General features: G+C 38.4%; 1 protein-coding gene across 12 annotated transcripts in view; it reads left to right on the top strand.

The window, feature by feature from the left end:
• TRIM2 (tripartite motif containing 2) overlaps positions 1-19,619 on the top strand; it is a 187,194-nt gene that overhangs the window by 160,154 nt on the left and 7,421 nt on the right. For 10 of the 12 annotated variants that reach the window (XM_057302194.2, XM_057302191.2, XM_034959280.3 and 7 more), the window contains 5 exons: positions 3,106-3,209; positions 3,453-3,620; positions 10,243-10,423; positions 11,679-11,749; positions 16,129-16,269. In XM_057302194.2, coding sequence (XP_057158177.1) covers positions 3,106-3,209; positions 3,453-3,620; positions 10,243-10,423; positions 11,679-11,749; positions 16,129-16,269 — 665 coding nt within the window. The remainder of the gene's footprint in view (positions 1-3,105; positions 3,210-3,452; positions 3,621-10,242; positions 10,424-11,678; positions 11,750-16,128; positions 16,270-19,619) is intronic. The other 2 variants (XM_057302192.2, XM_024928537.4) reach the window with 1 other exon arrangement.

Genomic DNA, 19,619 nt, shown 5'->3' on the forward strand with positions numbered 1-19,619 from the left:
TGTGTTCTCATTGTTCAATTCCCACCTATGAGTGAGAATATGTGGTGTTTGGTTTTTTGTTCTTGCGATAGTTTACTGAGAATGATGATTTCCAATTTTATCCATGTCCCTACAAAGGACATGAACTCATCATTTTTTATGGCTGCATAGTATTCCATGGTGTATATGTGCCACATTTTCTTAATCCAGTCTATCATTGTTGGACATTTGGGTTGGTTCCAATTCTTTGCTATTGTGAATAATGCCGCAACAAACAACCCCATCAAAAAGTGGGCGAAGGACATGAACAGACACTTCTCAAAAGAAGACATTTATGCAGCCAAAAAACACAGGAAAAAATGCTCACCATCACTGGCCATCAGAGAAATGCAAATCAAAACCACGATGAGATACCATCTCACACCAGTTAGAATGGCAATCATTAAAAAGTCAGGAAACAACAGGTGCTGGAGAGGATGTGGAGAAATAGGAATACGTTTACACTGTTGGTGGGACTGTAAACTAGTTCAACCATTGTGGAAGTCAGTGTGGCGATTCCTCAGGGATCTAGAACTAGAAATACCATTCGACCCAGCCATCCCATTACTGGGTATATATCCAAAGGACTATATAAATCATGCTGCTATAAAGACACATGCACACGTATGTTTATTGCGGCATTATTCACAATAGCAAAGTTTTTATTCTTAAGAGACCCTGGCTTGTCCATACCACCTTTGAAAAATTATTTCTAAGCTGAGCATTTTAGAATTGTTTCTGTTTCTAGCCCATCTGTTTTGCTGTACCTGTTACCTAGCTATTATTCAGACATGGGGGAAAGACCAAAAATAATATTTGTTTTAAAACAAATATAAAATAAAAATGGCAGTGCCCGTTTCATCTAGATTCTTTCAGAAATATATAAGCAACGTTAGACAAACAGATGTTCCTCCGACCTTGTGATTTAACTTACATGTGGGAAACAGACTCAAGCTCTCCTTAACTTCAAACCATGTTGGCACATATCCCCTTCGAGGGCCAACCACTCCTTTCCTGCTCCCCACTACCAGAAACAACTCGCCATTTCACGAGTGTTCACTGCTTCCATATTCATGCATATTATGGGGATTCTATGTGGATCAAGTATCAAAGATCCTTTCTTCTGATACTTTTGAATTAAAATATGACAGTATCTGGATCTCAAATTTTTCTTTCATGCTAGTGCGAGTAGATGAGATGCAGAGTTAGTGAGTAAACTTGATAGGGTCCATGATTCAATGAACTGACCACCACCTGGGTCTGGTGAGAACCAGCTCGTCTATGATGATTCTGCCCAGCAATTTTGTTGTTGATTTTATTCTAAGTTTAATCCATCACCAATTTCAATTCCTAAACCCAAAAATCTGTTTCAGACAAGTCTGTTCCCAAACAGTGCTTAAGCAGGTGTTTTACATTGGCCACCACCAGTGCATCCTTGTCTACCCTTTCCTAAGGCACTGCGTTGATGTCGAAAAACAAAATAGCAATGGCTCTTTTTTTTTTTTTTTTTTTGAGACAGAGTCTTGCTCTGTCATCTAGGCTAGAGTGCAGTGGTGTGATCTCAGTTCACTGCAACCTCCACCTCCCATGTTTGTTTAAGCGATTCTCCTGCCTCAGCCTACCGAGTAGCTGGGATTACAGGCACACACTGCCATGCCCAGTTAGTTTTTGTATTTTTAGTAGAGATGGGGTTTCACCATGTTGGCCAGGCTGGTCTCGAACTCCTGACCTCAGGTAATTCGTCCATCTCGGCCTCACAAAGTGCTGGGATTATAGGCATGAGCCACTGTTCCCGGCCCAAATTGCTCTTTTGAATATAAATGAAATTATAAACCTGAAGAATCGTTCTCTCTCTCTATGAAAAATTTATCTTTCTTCCTGGTCATTTTTGAGCAAAATTCATTGTTTCCATTCATTAATATTTACATCATCCTATTGAAATAAATCATAAAAACTTCTTTTAAAACAAAACCAGATGTCTGTTAACGTGTAGATGATTTGCTGTTTTTCTCTCTGCCTCATCTATTCTTTTAAAAGAGAGTCTAGTATGGCCAGGTGTGGTGGTTATTGTGGTATGTACCTATAGTTCCAACTAGTTGAGAGGCTGACACAGGAGAATCGCTTAGGCCCAGGAGTTTGAGACCAGCCTGGGCAATATCGCAAGACCCTGTCTCAAACAAACAAAACAAAACAAAACAAATCAAAAAAAGAATCTGGTATGGGTGGAAATATTTTCTTGGATTAATGAATTTCCTTTTGCCTTTCTTATTTAATCTACAAAGCACCCTGTGAGAATATCTTTTTATAATTTCAGGAAGAGTATCCAGCCTGTGAGATATTGAATCTTTGAAAATAATCTACAAGTAAATCCATAATATGAAAATCGCCTACTATTTTTATAACATCTGTGGCCTTCGGTTTGTCAAATGTACTGAAAGCCAAGCATCCACATTTCTTCCGAGAGCTGCTGAGTGAGAGGGTAGAATTTTGGCAAAACTATAAAATAAGGCCCTTTCCTGTTGCATATCCTTAGGGCAAGGCCCCTTTGCCAGGTTTCCCTCTCCCACTAAAACCAAGAATGGCAAGACCCAAACTGAGTCTGAACCATCCCAAATGCCCCACACACCCCAAATGCAAACCAGATCCACAAAGATAGAAGACAGAGGCAGAGTGACCAGGGCTGAGAATGTTTATTGCCATGCCCAAGGCAGCACAGACCTGGCAGATAGCAGTGCCATAGGGTAAAGTGGGAAAGCCATGTCAGATAAAGGCAGGCCGTATTAGTTTTTATCATGATGTCTTTGTGGGATCTAAGAATATTTTAAACATGTTAATATGCAGCTACAAATTAATAAGAGAAGATTGACATTTACTTAAAAAAGTGGTTTTGCAGAGACTGTTGGTCAGGAAGAGAGGTTTAATAGCATATGGATTAGATCATTGGGGAGGGAGGGTGCCCTTTTTTTAAAGTATATTTAAAAACAATGCATTCTCAGGTACCTGTGGAAATCTGAATTATTCTCTTGCTGAAACAGAGAAATCTAACCCTTTAGTGCTTAATTTTTATGATTTTATCATTTATTTTAGGTACCAAAGGAAGAAATAAAGGAGAGTTTACAAATCTTCAGGGGGTAGCTGCATCTACAAATGGAAAGATATTAATTGCAGACAGTAACAACCAATGTGTGCAGGTATAGCCCCTAATTATATACCTTTAACTACTTATATTGATAAAAATAGATATAGTTACATATATTCCTACTTTAGACTTCAGATACATGGTGTAAGGAAAAAAGCTTATGTTTATGTAGACTTTTCTTCAAATAGAGTTTACGTGTTCTGATCTCTGTATGTATGGCAGATGTTTTTGCCTATGCCTTCCTCAGCGATGCCTGTACTAGTTCACATTCCAATGAATGTAATTTATCTTACAGATATTTTCCAATGATGGCCAGTTCAAAAGTCGTTTTGGCATACGGGGACGCTCTCCGGGGCAGCTGCAGCGGCCCACAGGAGTGGCTGTACATCCCAGTGGGGACATAATCATTGCCGATTATGATAATAAATGGGTCAGCATTTTCTCCTCTGATGGGAAATTTAAGGTAAGATTAACTACTAATTGTTCACTAAACAATGGAGAGAAGGAATAGGAAATACAAGATGAAATTGCATATTTCTTTTTTGAGATGCAGTGCAACATTCAACAGTTCTTCATACACAAAGATATCTGACATCTAAGTTTGTGAAGTGAGAGTAACAGTGATAATTTCATAAATCTATTCGTATATATCCTAAATGTGGCTTTGTTTTTTAAAGCAATTAGGTTGTCAGTCACTTTTTTTCTTTAAAACCGTAGATTTACAGGGAAACTGGTCCTGTTACCTCAATTCAATGAAAAACAACAAGGTTTTCAAAAGAGTTATTAAGAGGCAGTTTATATTTCTCAAATTAGTCTACATGTTGTCACTTAGGAAGTACTTTTTACTTTCTCAGGCCTGTGACAGATGATATGGGAGAAACAGAATTATAAAAAATAGTTTCCACCTTTTAAAAATGTACAGGCCCATTTTGGAAAAAAGACTCACACACAAGAAATGACAGAAAACAATTTATGTCAGTCTCTAATGAGTCGTACATTGATACAATCTGAAAACATACGTACATAATATGGGACTTGGAAAAAAAAAGAAAAGACTGAATTTCCAGAGAAAATGCAAGTGGAGCTACACTTTGAGGGATCCCATTGTTTGATATATTTGCTATCATTCCCAGCATCAGCTTTTTGCAAATAAAAATTTAACTCAATGTCTTCACCTAATTGCCAAAGAGTAGAGAGCCCTCTGGTGATAACAGAAATCTCTCTTATGAAGTGTCATCAAAGAATTGTATCAGCCCGCCCATTTTCTACATTTGTTCATAAAAAAATTGTGAGACACCTCGTCAAAGATCTTTGTAAGGGCCATTTGCATTATGCCTTTTTTTTTTTTTTTTTGAGACGGAGTCTTGCTCTGTCGCCCAGTCTGGAGTGCAGTGGTGCGATCTCGGCTCACTGCAAGCTCTGCCTCCCAGGTTCACGCCATTCTCCTGCCTCAGCCTCCTGAGTAGCTGGGACTACAGGTGCTCGCCACCATGCCCGGCTAACTTTTTGCATTTTTAGTAGAGATGGGGTTTCACCGTGTTAGCTAGGATGGTCTCGATCTCCTGACCTCATGATCCGCCCGCCTCGGCCTCCCAAAGTGCTGGGATTACAGGCGTGAGCCACCGCGCCTGGCCGCATTATGCCTTATATATTTCCCCGTCCAGCCTACTAGAGACTTCTATTTCTGTTGATAACATGAGTTTTAACTCAGATCAACACATTGCCATCCCAGCTTATTACTGTTTGGCCATCGGCAAATCGTAACTTCCTTGAGCTTCAATAGCCTCGTTTTTAAAATTTTGATTTAAAAAAGATCTATCTTGGCCAGGCGCGGTGGCTCAGCCTGTAATCCCAGCACTTTGGGAGGCCAAGGCGGGCAGATCACAAGATCAGGAGATCGAGACCATCCTGGCTAACACGGTGAAACCCCGTCTCTACTAAAAATACAAAAAAATTAGCCGGCCGTGGTGGCGTGCACCTGTAGTCCCAGCTGCTGGGGAGGCTGAGACAGCAGAATGGTGTGAACCCCGGGAGGTGGAGCTTGCAGTGAGCCAAGATCATGCCACTGCACTCCAGCCTGGGCGACAGAGCAAGACTCTGTCTCAAAAAAAAAAAAAAAGGTCTATCTTGCCTGGGCATGGTGGCTCATGCCTGCAATCCCAGCACTTTGGGAAGCTGAAGCAGGAGGATTGCTTGAGCCCAGGAGTTCAAGACCAGCCTGGAAAACATGGCAAGACCCTGCCTCTACAAAAAATAAAATTAGCTAGGTGTGGTTGCACAGGCCTGTAGTCCCAGCCACTTGGGAGGCTGAGGTGGGAGGATTGCTTGAGCCCAGAAGTTAGAGGCTGCAGTCACCCGTGACTACACCTGTGCACTGCAGCCTGGGTGACAGAGTAAGACCCTGTCTCAAAAGAAAAAAAAGACCTATCTCATAGGATTTAAGCAAAGACTAAATGAGATTTTATGTGCCACATACAAAATAAGGATCTAAGAAATGAATATTCTTTTCCATGCCGCTAGTAACCCTGTCCAAAAAATGAAGTCTTGTTTGATCAGCTATGATCTGGGCTTCATGTCCTCACGCAGGCACCTGGTGGTCATCACTTTGTCTAGGAGTTTGGAGATGCTGCTTTTCATAATCCATTCTGGAATTCTAAAGATTACTCAAAGTGTACTCATTGGTTTCTTACTGGAAGAATTTCTGTTTTCCTTTTTAAAGTCTTCAGACTACTGTAGTCCCCTCATTGTTTTAATGAAATGAGTTACGTAATTGTGAAACTCTCAGATTTGAGCCTCTGTTTTGTGTGAGGCAGCATCTTGTCAATTTTGGAGACTGAAAAACTGTCATTTTTTATTCCATAATATTGCATGCAATTCTTCAATCACCCTTGAATTTTTGGTTTCACTAGAAATTTAATGGCTCTGTATGATGACCACATATACATAAAAATCTCCTTTCTGTAGCTCTAACTTCTTCCCCCTTTTTTGCATTTTAATAATTGTATATGTGGTAAGACATACCCAAATATGACAAGTTTAATGTGAATATTTATATCTTGAATATCTTGAAAATGTTTATATAGTTTGGAGGCAACCCATTTGTTTATGTTTTATTCTGTAGTAAAACCGTGATCTGTCTTTGTAAATTCAGAAGCTAATACTAAAATAGGTTCAGTTACGGAGACAGGAGTTTTATGTCTAAGGAAGAAGGGCTCTCTAAGCATTTTTTGTTCAGTGGTTCAACAGTCTATCTGTAATAGACACTCTTAGAAGAACTGGGTTCTTAGAGTTGGAATATTAAAGGTAATAATGAGAATAAACTCTAAAGAACACTCATGCCCCCTAGAGGACTGGGGGAGTGGAGGTGGTGTAGTTTCAGCAATACCCTCTTCTATAGGTGTTGATCAAAACCCAAAGGGTAAAGGGATAGCATGTGTAAACACTTTAGGACCCTCACAGGAGTTCATCCAAGTGGAATATCCACAGGTATAGACAGAGATACTTATTTTCTTCTTTTTCTTCTTTGGTGGGACTCAGTAAAATTAAACAAGTGCTGAGAAAGACACACGTTTAACACCAGTGTAGACTCTTTGTATTTATTCCTAGTAGTTCCAGAGACGTAACATCTTATCTCCTTTTCTTTTATTCACCAATTTATTAGCCCTAATTTTTATTTCTCTCTGCCTCCTCTAAATTTATTCTATCTTCCCCACTGCCTCCTATCTTCCAGCCCATCTAGAAACCTTTTCTATCCAAACAAATGGAGACACCTCTGGCCACCTTACTCTAAAATATCTCATCTCTTTCCTGTTCAATTTAAGGAACTATTTGTTGAGTTAAATACCCTGATTAAACCATTCCAAAGGCAGGGTTAAAATATTTTTGCTGGGCCGGGCACAGTGGCTCACATCTGTAATCCCAGCACCTTGGGAGGCCGCAGTGGGCAAATCACCTGAGGTCAGGAGTTCAAGACCAGCCTGGCCAACATGGTGAAATCCCATCTCTACTAAAAACACAAAAAATTATCTGGGCATGGTGATGGGTGCCTGTAATCCTAGCTACTCGGGAGGCTGAGGCAGGAGGATCACTTGAACCCGGGAGGCAGAGGTTGCAATGAGCTGAGATTGCGCCATTGCACTCCAGCCTGGGCAACAAGAGCAAAACTCTGTCTCAAAAAATATATATATATATTTTGTTGTTGTTGTTGTTTACTATTCTGTTTAAGATGGGGTTGACACAATCAGGGAAATGCAGGGATTCTTACCTTTCACTTGGTTGAATCCAGTGCAGCTAAACTAGGAGTGATGAAGGGAAGTGGAAAGAAATTTTGGTTCAATGTTTAAGTTATTCTTTCAGATCTGCCCTAGTTGTCACTACATGATAGAATGGAAGTAACCCTTTATTTTCTCTTTTTATTCTAGATAATTATCCATTTGATATTATTTGGTTGAGTCATCTAAGCAACTACAAGTGTTCATAATGTTAGGTAGTAATGACATTCTTGTTTTAATCATCGAAGTGCCTTCTCTCCCTTTTGATCTCGGCTGACTTACCCTCCATTTAGACATCAAACAACAAATGCCATTTCTTTACCCACCATTGTGTTATAGCCTCTTTGATCTTTGGGCTAGATTGGAGAATCAGAATCAAATTTACACAGCAGTTCCTCTTGCCAAGAAAACCACTGTTTCTTTCCTAAGTAATTGTGTTCCTTTGCTCTAAAGAGATGAAATCTGAATCTTCATCATTTATAAACTTAGAAAAATAAAAGGAGCATATAAAGTCTAAAGTCCCCATCATGCAAAGTCCCATCCTGCTACTAGAAAATTTAAAAATACATATGTGGTTCACATTATATTTCTATCAGACAGCACTAATATAGAGAGATAAAATAAGAAGGCTAAAGCATAACCTATGAGAATATAACTTTTTGGGTTTTCTAAGATATAGACGCTGATTTCTCACTTTTCCTTCCAGAAGTCTATGTACATACATGCACACATATAACACATGTGGACTCAGACTACACTCATTGTTCCTTACCTTAATTTGTTTAATAGCATGTCTGAGAGTTTTTGTTGTTGTTGTTGTTTTTGAGACAGAGTCTCGCTCTGTCACCCAGGCTGGAGTGAGGTGGCGCGACCTCGGCTAACTGCAACCTTCATCTCCCGGGTTCAAGTGATTCTCCTGCCTCAGCCTCCTGAGTAGCTGGAATTACAGGCACCCACCACCACACCCAGCTAATTTTTGTATTTTTAGTAGAGATGGGGTTTCACCACCTTGGCCACACTGGTCTCGAACTCCTGACCTCAAGTTATCCACCCACCTCGGCCTCCCAAGGTGCTGGGATTACAGGTGTGAGCCACTGCGCCCGGCGAAGAGTTCTTTCATAAAAACACATAGATCTGCTTCCCTCCAACACGTCAAGCCTGGGTGCCAGGGAGAACTGTGGTTCTTATAGTTTCCCTGACTTAACATACATTCCTTCCTGCTGTTCCCCCACCTGGGGTGGTCCTTCGCCTTCCTTGTCTGCTGTGGCGTCATCAAGTTATCACTTCACATGCATTCTGAGATGGCCTAATTGAATTCTCCCAAGTATACTAAAATGAAGACTCAATACCACACTCTTTAAAGAGATACAGTAGACATGTTTGTCCCTGCAATGTGACTGAGACATACTTGAGGGCAAGAGCTACGTCTTATTTGTGTTTGTTTGCCATGTGCCTAGAATACCGTCAGGCACATAGTGGGTGCTTGGGCAGTGTTTGTAGAATTAGGAAATAAATAAGTGAATGAGTGAAGTACTTCTTTATATGTAGTCTAGAAAATGAAGCTATAGAAAGAAAAGTAAAGGTACAAGACCTGTATCTCATGGCAAATAGACATTTAAATACACACCACAGTCTACTCAGGAACAGGAATAAAATTTAAAATACGGTATATGATTGATAGAAATCAAATGCTTTTCCCCTATTTTAAAATATGATAAAAAGTGGAGCCATTTAATCATTATGATGGCCCTATAATAATGCTAGACTTTTAAAATTAATGTATTCAATAGATATTCATTGAATATTTATTATGCACCAAGAAGTATGTTGCCCCTGAGTACACAATGGTGAATAAAACAGATGTGACTCCCGCCCAAGGAGAACTTAATTCTCGTAAAGTTCAATGCTAGATGCCAGGCAATTTTGATATTATGACCTATAATAATGACAGTGATGGCTTCCCTACAGTGACTGCTTGCTGTGTGCTACACTCTACAGTAAACCCTTTACCTACCTTATTTTACTTAATACATCTTCCAAAAATGCCATTGGGAGTTGTCGAGTTGTCATTTTTTGGACATTTTTTAATGTATAAGGAATCTGAAGTTTAAGGAAATGAAATCCATATGTGCTATTCCAGGTGTGTTTAAAGCAAGCAATGGAAGTAGGTCATTCTTCTGAGTCATAATCCAGTGATCTTTCACCAGATCACACTGCCTCTTCAGCAGGGAACTGTGACCCCAGTTTAGGGGATCCTAGACTATTTTTGGTGGTGATCTCTTTTAAGAATAAGGATTTTAAGGGCTGGGCACGAGGGCTCATGCCTGTAATCCCAGCACTTTGGGAGGTCGAGGTGGGTGGATCATGAGGTCAGGAGTTCAAGACGAGCCTGGCCAACAAAGTGAAACTCTGTCTCTACTAAAAATACAAAAAAAATTAGCCGGGCATGGTGGTGCACGCCTGTAGTCTCAGCTACTCAGAAGGCTGAGGCAGGAGAATTGCTTGAACTCAGGAGGTGGAGGTTGCAGTGAGCCGAGATTGCACCACTGCACTCCAGCTGGGACAACAGAATGAGACTTTGTCTCAAAAATAAATAAATAAAAGAATAAGGATTTATATAGATATCAGTAGCAGATAATGGATGTGACAAAGCCAGTTTTCCAAGACAGAAGTTCATTGTGATATATGAGTAGCTGTGTACCCGTTTGAACCTTCAGGTAAATGTTGACCAAAACAGTGTTTATCTTCATGTTCTGTAGTGGTTTAAACTTTGACTCTATACTGTACTTCTATTTCTGTACTTGTTTCAAACAGACAAAAATTGGATCAGGAAAGCTGATGGGACCCAAAGGAGTTTCTGTGGACCGCAATGGGCACATTATTGTTGTGGACAACAAGGCGTGCTGCGTGTTTATCTTCCAGCCAAACGGGAAAATAGTCACCAGGTTTGGTAGCCGAGGAAATGGGGACAGGCAGTTTGCAGGTACACTCGATGGTAATATGTAAACCCCCTTTTTTATGCTTCTTCTGCTCACATTTGCATGATGTTGGAGCATGTTGAAGACACCGCATCCCTAGTGTGTTTGCTGGCTTTGGGAAAGATGCTGGGGATAAAATCTAAGCAAAAGCATGGTTCGTTGCTTGAGTCTTAGTCACCGCCACCCACCCGGCAGTAAGTTGAGCTGCAGTCCATGTGTGGTTTTTATTGGTGGCAGTTCACAACTCAGAAGTCTAGCTTTGAAATATTCATATTAAATAAGGTATAAATTTTTAAATAAAAATATTTGAAAAACAAGGAATAACTACTGTTTCAGCCTAGCTGTAGCTTTGCTTAAAAAGCCACTGAATGAGAATTTTTTTTCACCTTTCTAGGTTACTGTAAGAGAACAGGAGTCTAGAATATTTGCTAGGTTTAAGGAGGGCAGTCTGTTTTACGTCTCTCTGGTGTAGCACTTTGCAATCACAAGCTTATTTAGGTTTTTGCATTTGCAAGAAGAGGCTGAAAATAGCTTATTAATTTTCTTTTTGAAAGGATGCTTTTGGCATTTAGTATTAATTTGCATAATATTTGTTTGTGCTTTGTCTCCAGTTCTGCCAAGGTTTTGAATGTCACCCAGAATTATAATGTGGGTTTTCTGTTCTGTTGTTTTGTTTTGTTTTGTTTTGTTTTTGAGACAGGGTCTCGCTCTGTCACCCAGGCTGGAGTGCAGTGGCGTGATCTCAGCTCACTGCAGCCTCGACCTCCTGGGTTCAAGTGATCCTCCTGCCTCAGCCCTCCAAGTAGCTGGGACTACAGGCGTGTGCCACCATGTCCAGCTAATCAATTTTTTAAAAATTACATATTGGAGTCTCTTTTCCAATGCTGAGTTGCCACGTCTTTCCTCGGTGGGAGCTGAGGGCTCTAAAATGACTAACATATATTCAGGGAAGCTGGCAGATGTGACTTTTAGATGGTGGCACAGAGAATGAATCCTGATGCTTACTGCTCCTCCCACTTCATTAGGGCTGCTAGAACTCCCAGCCTGCTTGGGAAAGAGTCAGAATAGACTGGCGCAAGTAGACAATAATATAGGATCCATGTTATCTGGAACTGGAGGTCTGGCTGAATGATCTTTCAAAGACTGAGTCTATGATTCTTTGTACTTTCTTAAATAACTAAGTTAATATATTAAGTTTGTTTGTTACAGTAACTGCTATATGTAATCACTTTTGTTGTAGTCATCACATATTTTTTTCCATCTTTATTGCAGGTCCCCATTTTGCAGCTGTAAATAGCAATAATGAGATTATTATTACAGATTTCCATAATCATTCTGTCAAGGTACTACAAGCACATGAGTTGTTGTTAACTTTTAACTGCTTTTATGGAGAAATTGGTCTGTGAGAAAATAATGCAATACTTACATATGGCACCAAAGGGAGTTAACCAGCAGAGTAGACTTTGCTTCTGCTCAAAGATGCCGGTTTTAACTGGGACTTACAGACCTTGGAAAGTCAGGAAATTGAATAAAATGTGGTGGCAATAAGTTGCTTAATTTGAAACTGGTGCAGATGAAGAGGACTTGAAAATTAAATTTTAAAAAGCAATTCGTTGAACTTAGAGGCAGAACTTTCTGAAGCTTAATGTTTTGTGGCTAGTCAATAAATTAAAATCACTTTTTCAATTTTCCGCATCTTTTTGTTAAAAAAAAAATTAGATGTTCGACTCTGTTACAACAACAGACAGCATGGGGAGGGGGATAATCCTAGCATACATTCATACAGTATATTTTATACTTCTTAGAATGCTTTCACACATTTGGTGTTCTTTAGAAAACAGTGACCTATAGTATATCTTTCTTACTAGGTACCAGGGGAGAGAGATTTGAACTTTATTATGAGAAAATCAGGAAATAATAAAATGGTTCAAAACACATTACTCACTTACTGAAATGATGAGGAAATATTTAGTAATATCCTAGATCAAGCTTCTCAAGGTGTGATGCATGTTCCACTGAAGGTATGATCCGTGGCCATAGGCAGTACACTGGTGGATATTTTTATTTTAAGTTATGCATTTATTTTAGGGCTACCTTTTGTTTACATCAAGTGATGCTGTTTTGCACTTACAGACATAATAAAGTTTTTCTTTAAATACATTAATCTAAATTTTAAAAGGTGAGTCATTTTAAAGGAAAAATGATAAGGAAACAGCAGAGGATGGTATGCCAGTGAGTAAAGTTTGCACTTAGAAACAATGACTGAGCAACCAAAATTAATAATGACTTATCAGTGCTAATGACTGCGATAGCTAGATAAGGGGTAGGATTTTTAACACCCAAAGGTACTCTCTGTGATGTCCTTTCTGCATCCTGGAAAGCCTCTAACCTGAGTAAATGGAGAGGGCTTGGATCTTTTTGATGGGTGCCAAGTCCCTGTGCAGACAGTAGCGCACAGTGGGCTGCGGAAATGGGGTCAGGATAAGGGAACAGGGTGCCCACCATTGCTTTTTTCTGAAACTGCTCCCTGCCATATTGTCTCTCCAGAGATGCTCACATGGTGGCATAAGTCCCCCCTACACTCAAATGCAGATAATCTGCATTCTCTGCTGAAACTACTGTCCATGGGAAGTGTCTTGGTAAAAGAATAGGATAGTGGAAAAAGTTGGTAACCAAAGAAGGACGGAAGTAGAGAGCAAAGAGGCAGCAGTAACCGGGCTGGGGACTGCCTCCCCAGGAGTTATAACAGTGCTGGAGAATGAGCACAACTGTCAAAGGATAACACAGGTTGTTCTCATACTTCCTACTCTCACTCACTTTGTAGAGGAATCATTCATATAACTACAGGGCATTCAGCAAGAAGGAAACCCATATGAGATCCTAATAGTACAAAGGCCAGCAAATGCTTACATAGGTTCTGCCCACTCCCAACTGAAAGACAGTCATAATTAATCAAGTGGCTCTTTTCTACTAAGCGCAACTGTGATCTCAGAGCCTTTCCTGTCCAGTGCTCCAGGCAACCTCTAAGAATCAACTGGCATTGGTATGTGGGACGGCTCCTATTTACCAGTCCTGGCTGACACTGTAGAAAGAATTAAAACATATGTAAGTAGCCAAAATGCAAGGCAGGTAGCACTAAATAGTTGCATAAAATAGGTACATATAAAGTTTCCTAACTTTCCAAAAGAAAAGAGAAGATTTCCTTAATTAAGATGATCAGAGGAGACTTCCAAGTGGAGATGGTATTTGACATGAGCAGAATTTTGAAATCAGGAAAGGGCTATCATCAAGGTGATTTTTTTAAAAAACTTGCTTTAAATATTTATTGTAAAAAGCAAAGCTGTAAAAACTATTTAAGCTCATACTTCTGCCTCTTAATTTGTTTTCATGTGAATAATTTTTAAGTAATTAAATGGCATTTTAGTCAGGAAAAATAGAAAATATGAAACATTTATAATTCTTAATATTCTGAAAACTCTTCAAGTTTTCAGCATGGTAGAAGTAGATTATTTTAGCTATTTATTTAAACTCAATTTTCTTCTTGTTTTAAAAAACCATAGCCTTTCGTTGTTGTTTCTCTTCTTTTTGACAACTATTGCCAAATAAGTTTTATGGAATACTTGGGTTTTTCTTCCCCATGTAATGCTGAGCAGTTAGCAATAGTTCTGAATTCAGGTCACTTCTCTGTTGATAAGTGTAAAATGCGTATCTATAGGTCAGTGCTAACAAGGGGTCTTGTTAGCTTCTTAGCTATCTGCAGAATATATTTTCTTTTCATCACAAAACAAGTAAGACTAGATTTGGCATCCTTCATTATCCCAAAATGAAGCAAAACTACTTGAGTCATTTGGATTATGCCCAGGAAAACATATTGACTCAGAAAGATAAACAAGGCTGGGCGCAGTGGCTCACGCCTGTAATCCCAGCACTCTGGGACGCCAAGGCGGACAGCTCACCTGAGGTCAGGAGTTCGAGACCAGCCTAGCCAACAGGGCGAAACCTCGTCTCCAGTAAAAATACAAAAATTAGCCGGGCGTGGTGGTGGGCGCCTGTAACCCCAGGCCCTCAGGAGGTTGAGGCAGGAGAATTGCTTGAACCAGGAAGTGGAGGTTGCGGTGAGCCAAGATTGTGCCACTGCATTCCAGCCTGGGTGACAGAATAAGACTCCATCTCAAAAAAAAAAAAAAAAAGAAAGAAAGATAAACAAAATGATTATTTGTAGGGCTTAATAAGGGAAAAAAATAGAGAATAATAAATTGTGTCCAGCATAAACATGTTCCCACTGGTCTTTAAAACTACAATGTGTTATGTAAAAGGAGACAAAAAGAGTCAGAAAAAAAATTTAAATATGGCATCTTAGGAAAAGCTGGTTGTTCTTGCCCTGGTCCTTTCTAAAGAACCACAAAGGTGGCTTGCTTTCTTGGCAAGTATGTAATGAATTCAGGAAGTAGCCATGACTCTTTCTTTTTTATCGTAATGTGAGTTTAGCCTGTAGAGATGGAAGTGTCCTACTTTCCCGAGGTACTTACCTAAAAGTAATGGTCATTTTGATCTTTTGTAATCAGAGATGACAACAGGTGGCTCTCTAAAAGGTCTTGAGATCATCCCCAAATGAAGATCTATACTCAAATATAGTGAGCTCTTTCAGTTCTACATTTGAGGAAACCTTACTCTCAAAGTGCCTTTTACATAATACTTTCAGATTTGTCAATGAATATTTCTATGCATCTAGGCATCATGACAATGGAAGTTAAAAATAATGTCCTGGAGACATTTCAAAACCATTAGGTATCATCTGAATCATCAAGATACAATTATGCTCACAATAGTGTTATCATTAAACATTAACATTTACTTTTTTCAAAATCAGTGATCTGTATTGATACATATTTAGTAGCACTCCATTAATAAGAATATGTAATTAACCACAGCACTCCACTGCTTGACCATATCAGATGTTAGAGAATTTGCTTAAGAGTTCTGTTTAGCCCCCTACTTCTAACAGCTTCCCGTCTCTCTACTGAGAGATAAAAGAGTAATAGAAAATAGAGTAATAGAAACTACTTTTATATTCATCAAAGCCTTAGGATCATATAAACTCTCGAACTAAAATATCTTCTGAGGGTAAATAAAAAAGCCCTTCTCTTATTTCTCACCTGCTGCTACCACACATGTGCACACACACATGCAATGAATTTCTCCCATTGTAAGTATGGAGTCCAGCCTACTCTTTCTAGTTATGTTGATGTAGTAAAATGATAATAAATTCTGAGCATCTGGCATAACAAAAAACTCCTACTCTCTGATCCAACTTTTAATGGTCATCCATCCTGTTAGAAATATAAATATAATGCCCATTCTTGAAATTTAGCAATTTCTTTAAAGGTGGGAAGAATAATATTATTGAAAATTATAGCACTTCTTACTCATACTTACTTGTACAGTATTTTATAACAAAGGTATCATTCACATAAGGATTTAATAACCAGATATAAGCCAAAAAAAGTGATGATTTAACAAATGATAAATCAGATTTATACAGTAATTTGGGGAACCACAATGATATGCAGTCTGTCTTGTAGATTTCATTTTCTTTTTTTAGAATGTCTTAAATGATAGGTCTTGTTATAAATAACCTGCTCAAATAGATATTTTTTTAATCCATCATGTTGGTTCAAGTATTTTGATGTAAAACAAAATAATTTAAAAATATTTCATACAGGTGTTTAATCAGGAAGGAGAATTCATGTTGAAGTTTGGCTCAAATGGAGAAGGAAATGGGCAGTTTAATGCTCCAACAGGTGTAGCAGTGGATTCAAATGGAAACATCATTGTGGCTGACTGGGGAAACAGCAGGATCCAGGTAGATCAATGTGCTAATGCATATGGTTAGAGTGTTTGGTATTTGTTAAAAGTGAAGAATTTGCTGTCCCCCAAACTGGAATGTTTTCTCTTTTCCATTGGTTAGGACATAGGACCATAGATACTCTCACCAGAAGGACCAAACTCAGCAAGATGGAGTAGAAAAAATGTTACCAGACTGAAACCCTCTAAATTGGGGTTTTAATATGGACCCCACAGACCCCCACAAAGGGTCTGAAGATAGAATTCAAGGGGGCCATTGAATAAAAATATTACATTATTATATTTATGAACCTCTGGCTGAAAATTATCATTTCCCTTAATCATGAATATAAGCAACAATCATAGTAATTTTAGTAATGCCTATGACTTTGTCACCAAGAAAAATCACAGAAATTTTCATATCATATTGTTGCAAAAATCTTGAATTGTCACTTACTCTCATCACTACTTCAAAATTACAGTAATTATTAGACCCATTACTATTTCTTATTATTTAATGTGCTAATTTTTAGAAGCACACACATATTGCTCTATCATAATTTAGTAATATTTCAATAGCTATATTTTAATATGGTTTTTTACAATCCCATGTGTTTTGTTTTATGAATTTTAAAACACTATTGTGCTAAATGACCCATGAGTCAAAGAGGGAGTCTCAAGGAAAATTGTAAAATATATTGGACTGAATGAAAATGCAAATAGAACGTATCAAAATTTGTGGAATTTAGGAAAAACAATGCTGAGAGGGAAATATGCTAAATGCTTCTATTAGAAAAGAGGAAACATTTTAAATCAATGGTCTAAGCTGCCATCTCAAGAAGCTAGAAAGAAAAGAGCAAACCCCAAACAAGCAGAAGGAAGCAAGGCCGAAATTAAAGGCTGGGCACTGTGGCTCACGCCTTTAATCCCAGCACTTTGGGAGGCCAAGGCAGGCAGATCACTTGAGGTCAGGAGTTCGAGACAAGCCTGGCCAACACGGTGTAACCCCATCTCTACTAAAAATACAAAAAATTTGCCAGGTGTGGTGGCAGGCGCCTGCAAGCCCAGCTACTCAGGAGGCTAAAGCAGGAGAATCGCTTGAACCCAGGAGGCAGAGGCTTCAGTGAGCCAAGATCACATCATTGCACTCCAGCCTGGGCAACAGAAGGAGACTCTGTCTCAAAAAATTAAAAAAAAAAAGAAATATGAAATTCAAAACAGAAAAGCAATAGGGAAAATCCATGAAATAGCGAACTGGCTCTTTGAAAAGATAATAAAACCAACAAAACCCTAGCAAGACTGACAAAGGAAATAAGAGAAAAGACACAAAATACTAATATTAATACATGTTCTGTAGACATCAAAAGGATAATAAGGGAATTCTGTGAACAACTCTACATACATAAGTTTGACAACTTAGATGAAATAGACAACTCCTCAAAAAATACCAACTCCACAACTCCAGTATGAAGTAATTTGAATAGCCCTATAACTATTAAGAAAATTTAATTCATAATTTTAAAACACCAAAAAGAAATGTCTAGATGGAGATGATTTCATCATGGAATTCTTCCAAATGTTTAAAGAATTTAGTAACAATTGTATACAATTTCTTCCAGAAAATAGAAGATAAGAGAATACTTCCCAACTCATTTTCCAATCAGCTTTTGAAGCCCTGATACCAAAACCAGGCTAAGACAGTACAAAAAAGAAAGCTACAGACCAATATTCCTCCTGTGTGTAAAAATTCTTAAAGATATATTAACAAATATAATTCAGCAATATGTACAAATTGCTCCATGACCAAGTGGAGTTTATTCCAGGAATGCAAGACTGGTTTAGTATTAGAAAATCAGGGAGTCTCTGAGCTACTCTGGCTTAGGAGGCTGCCCTTTAAAAAATAAAAATAAAAATAAAGAAAATAGTCAATGTAATAATCCACCATAGTAAAATTCTAAAGAAGAAAAACTATATGATCATATCAATTGACACTGAAAAATCATTTGACAAAATTTAATACCCATTCATGACAAAACTCTCAGAAAACTAAGACTCTCTCAACTTGATAAACAACATCTATGAAAACCATAGCTAACACCATACTTCATAGTAAAAGACTGAATGCATTCCCTATAGAGCAAGGATGTCTGCAAGGATGTCTCACCATTCTTGTTCAATATAATACTAGAAGTTCTAGCCAGCACAAAAGGTAGAAAGGAAATAAAAAGCTTACAAATTAGAGTGGAAGAAATTAACCACTCTCCCTGTTTGCAGATAACATGATGTTTACATAGAAAATCCCAAAGAATCTATAAAAACAGTTCCTAGAATAGGTGAGTTCAGCAAGATTGCAGAATATAAGATCAACATACAAAAATCAATTATGGTCAGGCACGGTGGCTCATGCATGTAACGCCAGCACTTTAGGAGGCCAAGGTGGGAAGATTGCTTGAGGCCAGGAGTTTGAGACTAGCCTGGGCAACACAGGACGACACTAACTCTACAAAAAAATACAAAGATTAGCCAGACATGGTGGCACATGTCTATAGGCTCAGCCACTCAGGAGGCTGAGGCATGAGGATTCCTTAAGTCTGGGAGTTGGAGACTGCAGTGAGCTATGATTGTGCTACTGCACTCCAGCCTGGGTGACAGAGCAAGACCCTGTCTCTTAAGAAAAAACAAAAAAAAATTATGTTTTTATAAACTAGCAACTAACAGTGAAAACCAAAATTAAAAATACAATACCATTTAGAATCACTGAAAAAATATATGCTTAGATATTATAACAAAACATATTCAATTATTCGTATGCTGAAAACTATAAAATGCTGGCAAAAGAAATCAAAGAAGTTCTAAGTAAATGGAGAAACAACTGTGTTCATGGATTGCAAGACTCAACAATGATGTCAGTTGTCTTCAAATTAATAGACAGGTTTAACACAAAATCTCAGCAGGATTTTTTGCAGATATAAATCTTATTTTAAAATTTATATGGCAAGGCAAAGGAAATAGCTAAAACAATTTTGAAAAAGAAGAATAAATTGAGAGGAATCACTCTACCCTTACAAACGCATAGAGTAAGCTATATGACTTACTATATAGTTACCATAATCAAGTCTATGTAATATGGTGGAGGAATAAACACATACATCAGTGGGACAGAATAGAGAATCTAGAAATTGCTCCCACAGTTGTATAGCCTATTGCATTTTGACAAAGGTACAAAAGCAATTCAATGGAGGAATGACGGCCTTTTCAACAAATGGGACTGGAACAACTAAGACCGCCACAGAGGAAAAAAAGAATGAACATTAATTTGTACAAAAAGTTGACTCAAAATGGACTGTAGATTTAACTGTAAAATGTAAA

Source organism: Pan paniscus, chromosome 3, assembly GCF_029289425.2.
Source record: "Pan paniscus chromosome 3, NHGRI_mPanPan1-v2.0_pri, whole genome shotgun sequence".
Taxonomy (NCBI): Eukaryota; Metazoa; Chordata; class Mammalia; order Primates; family Hominidae; genus Pan; species Pan paniscus.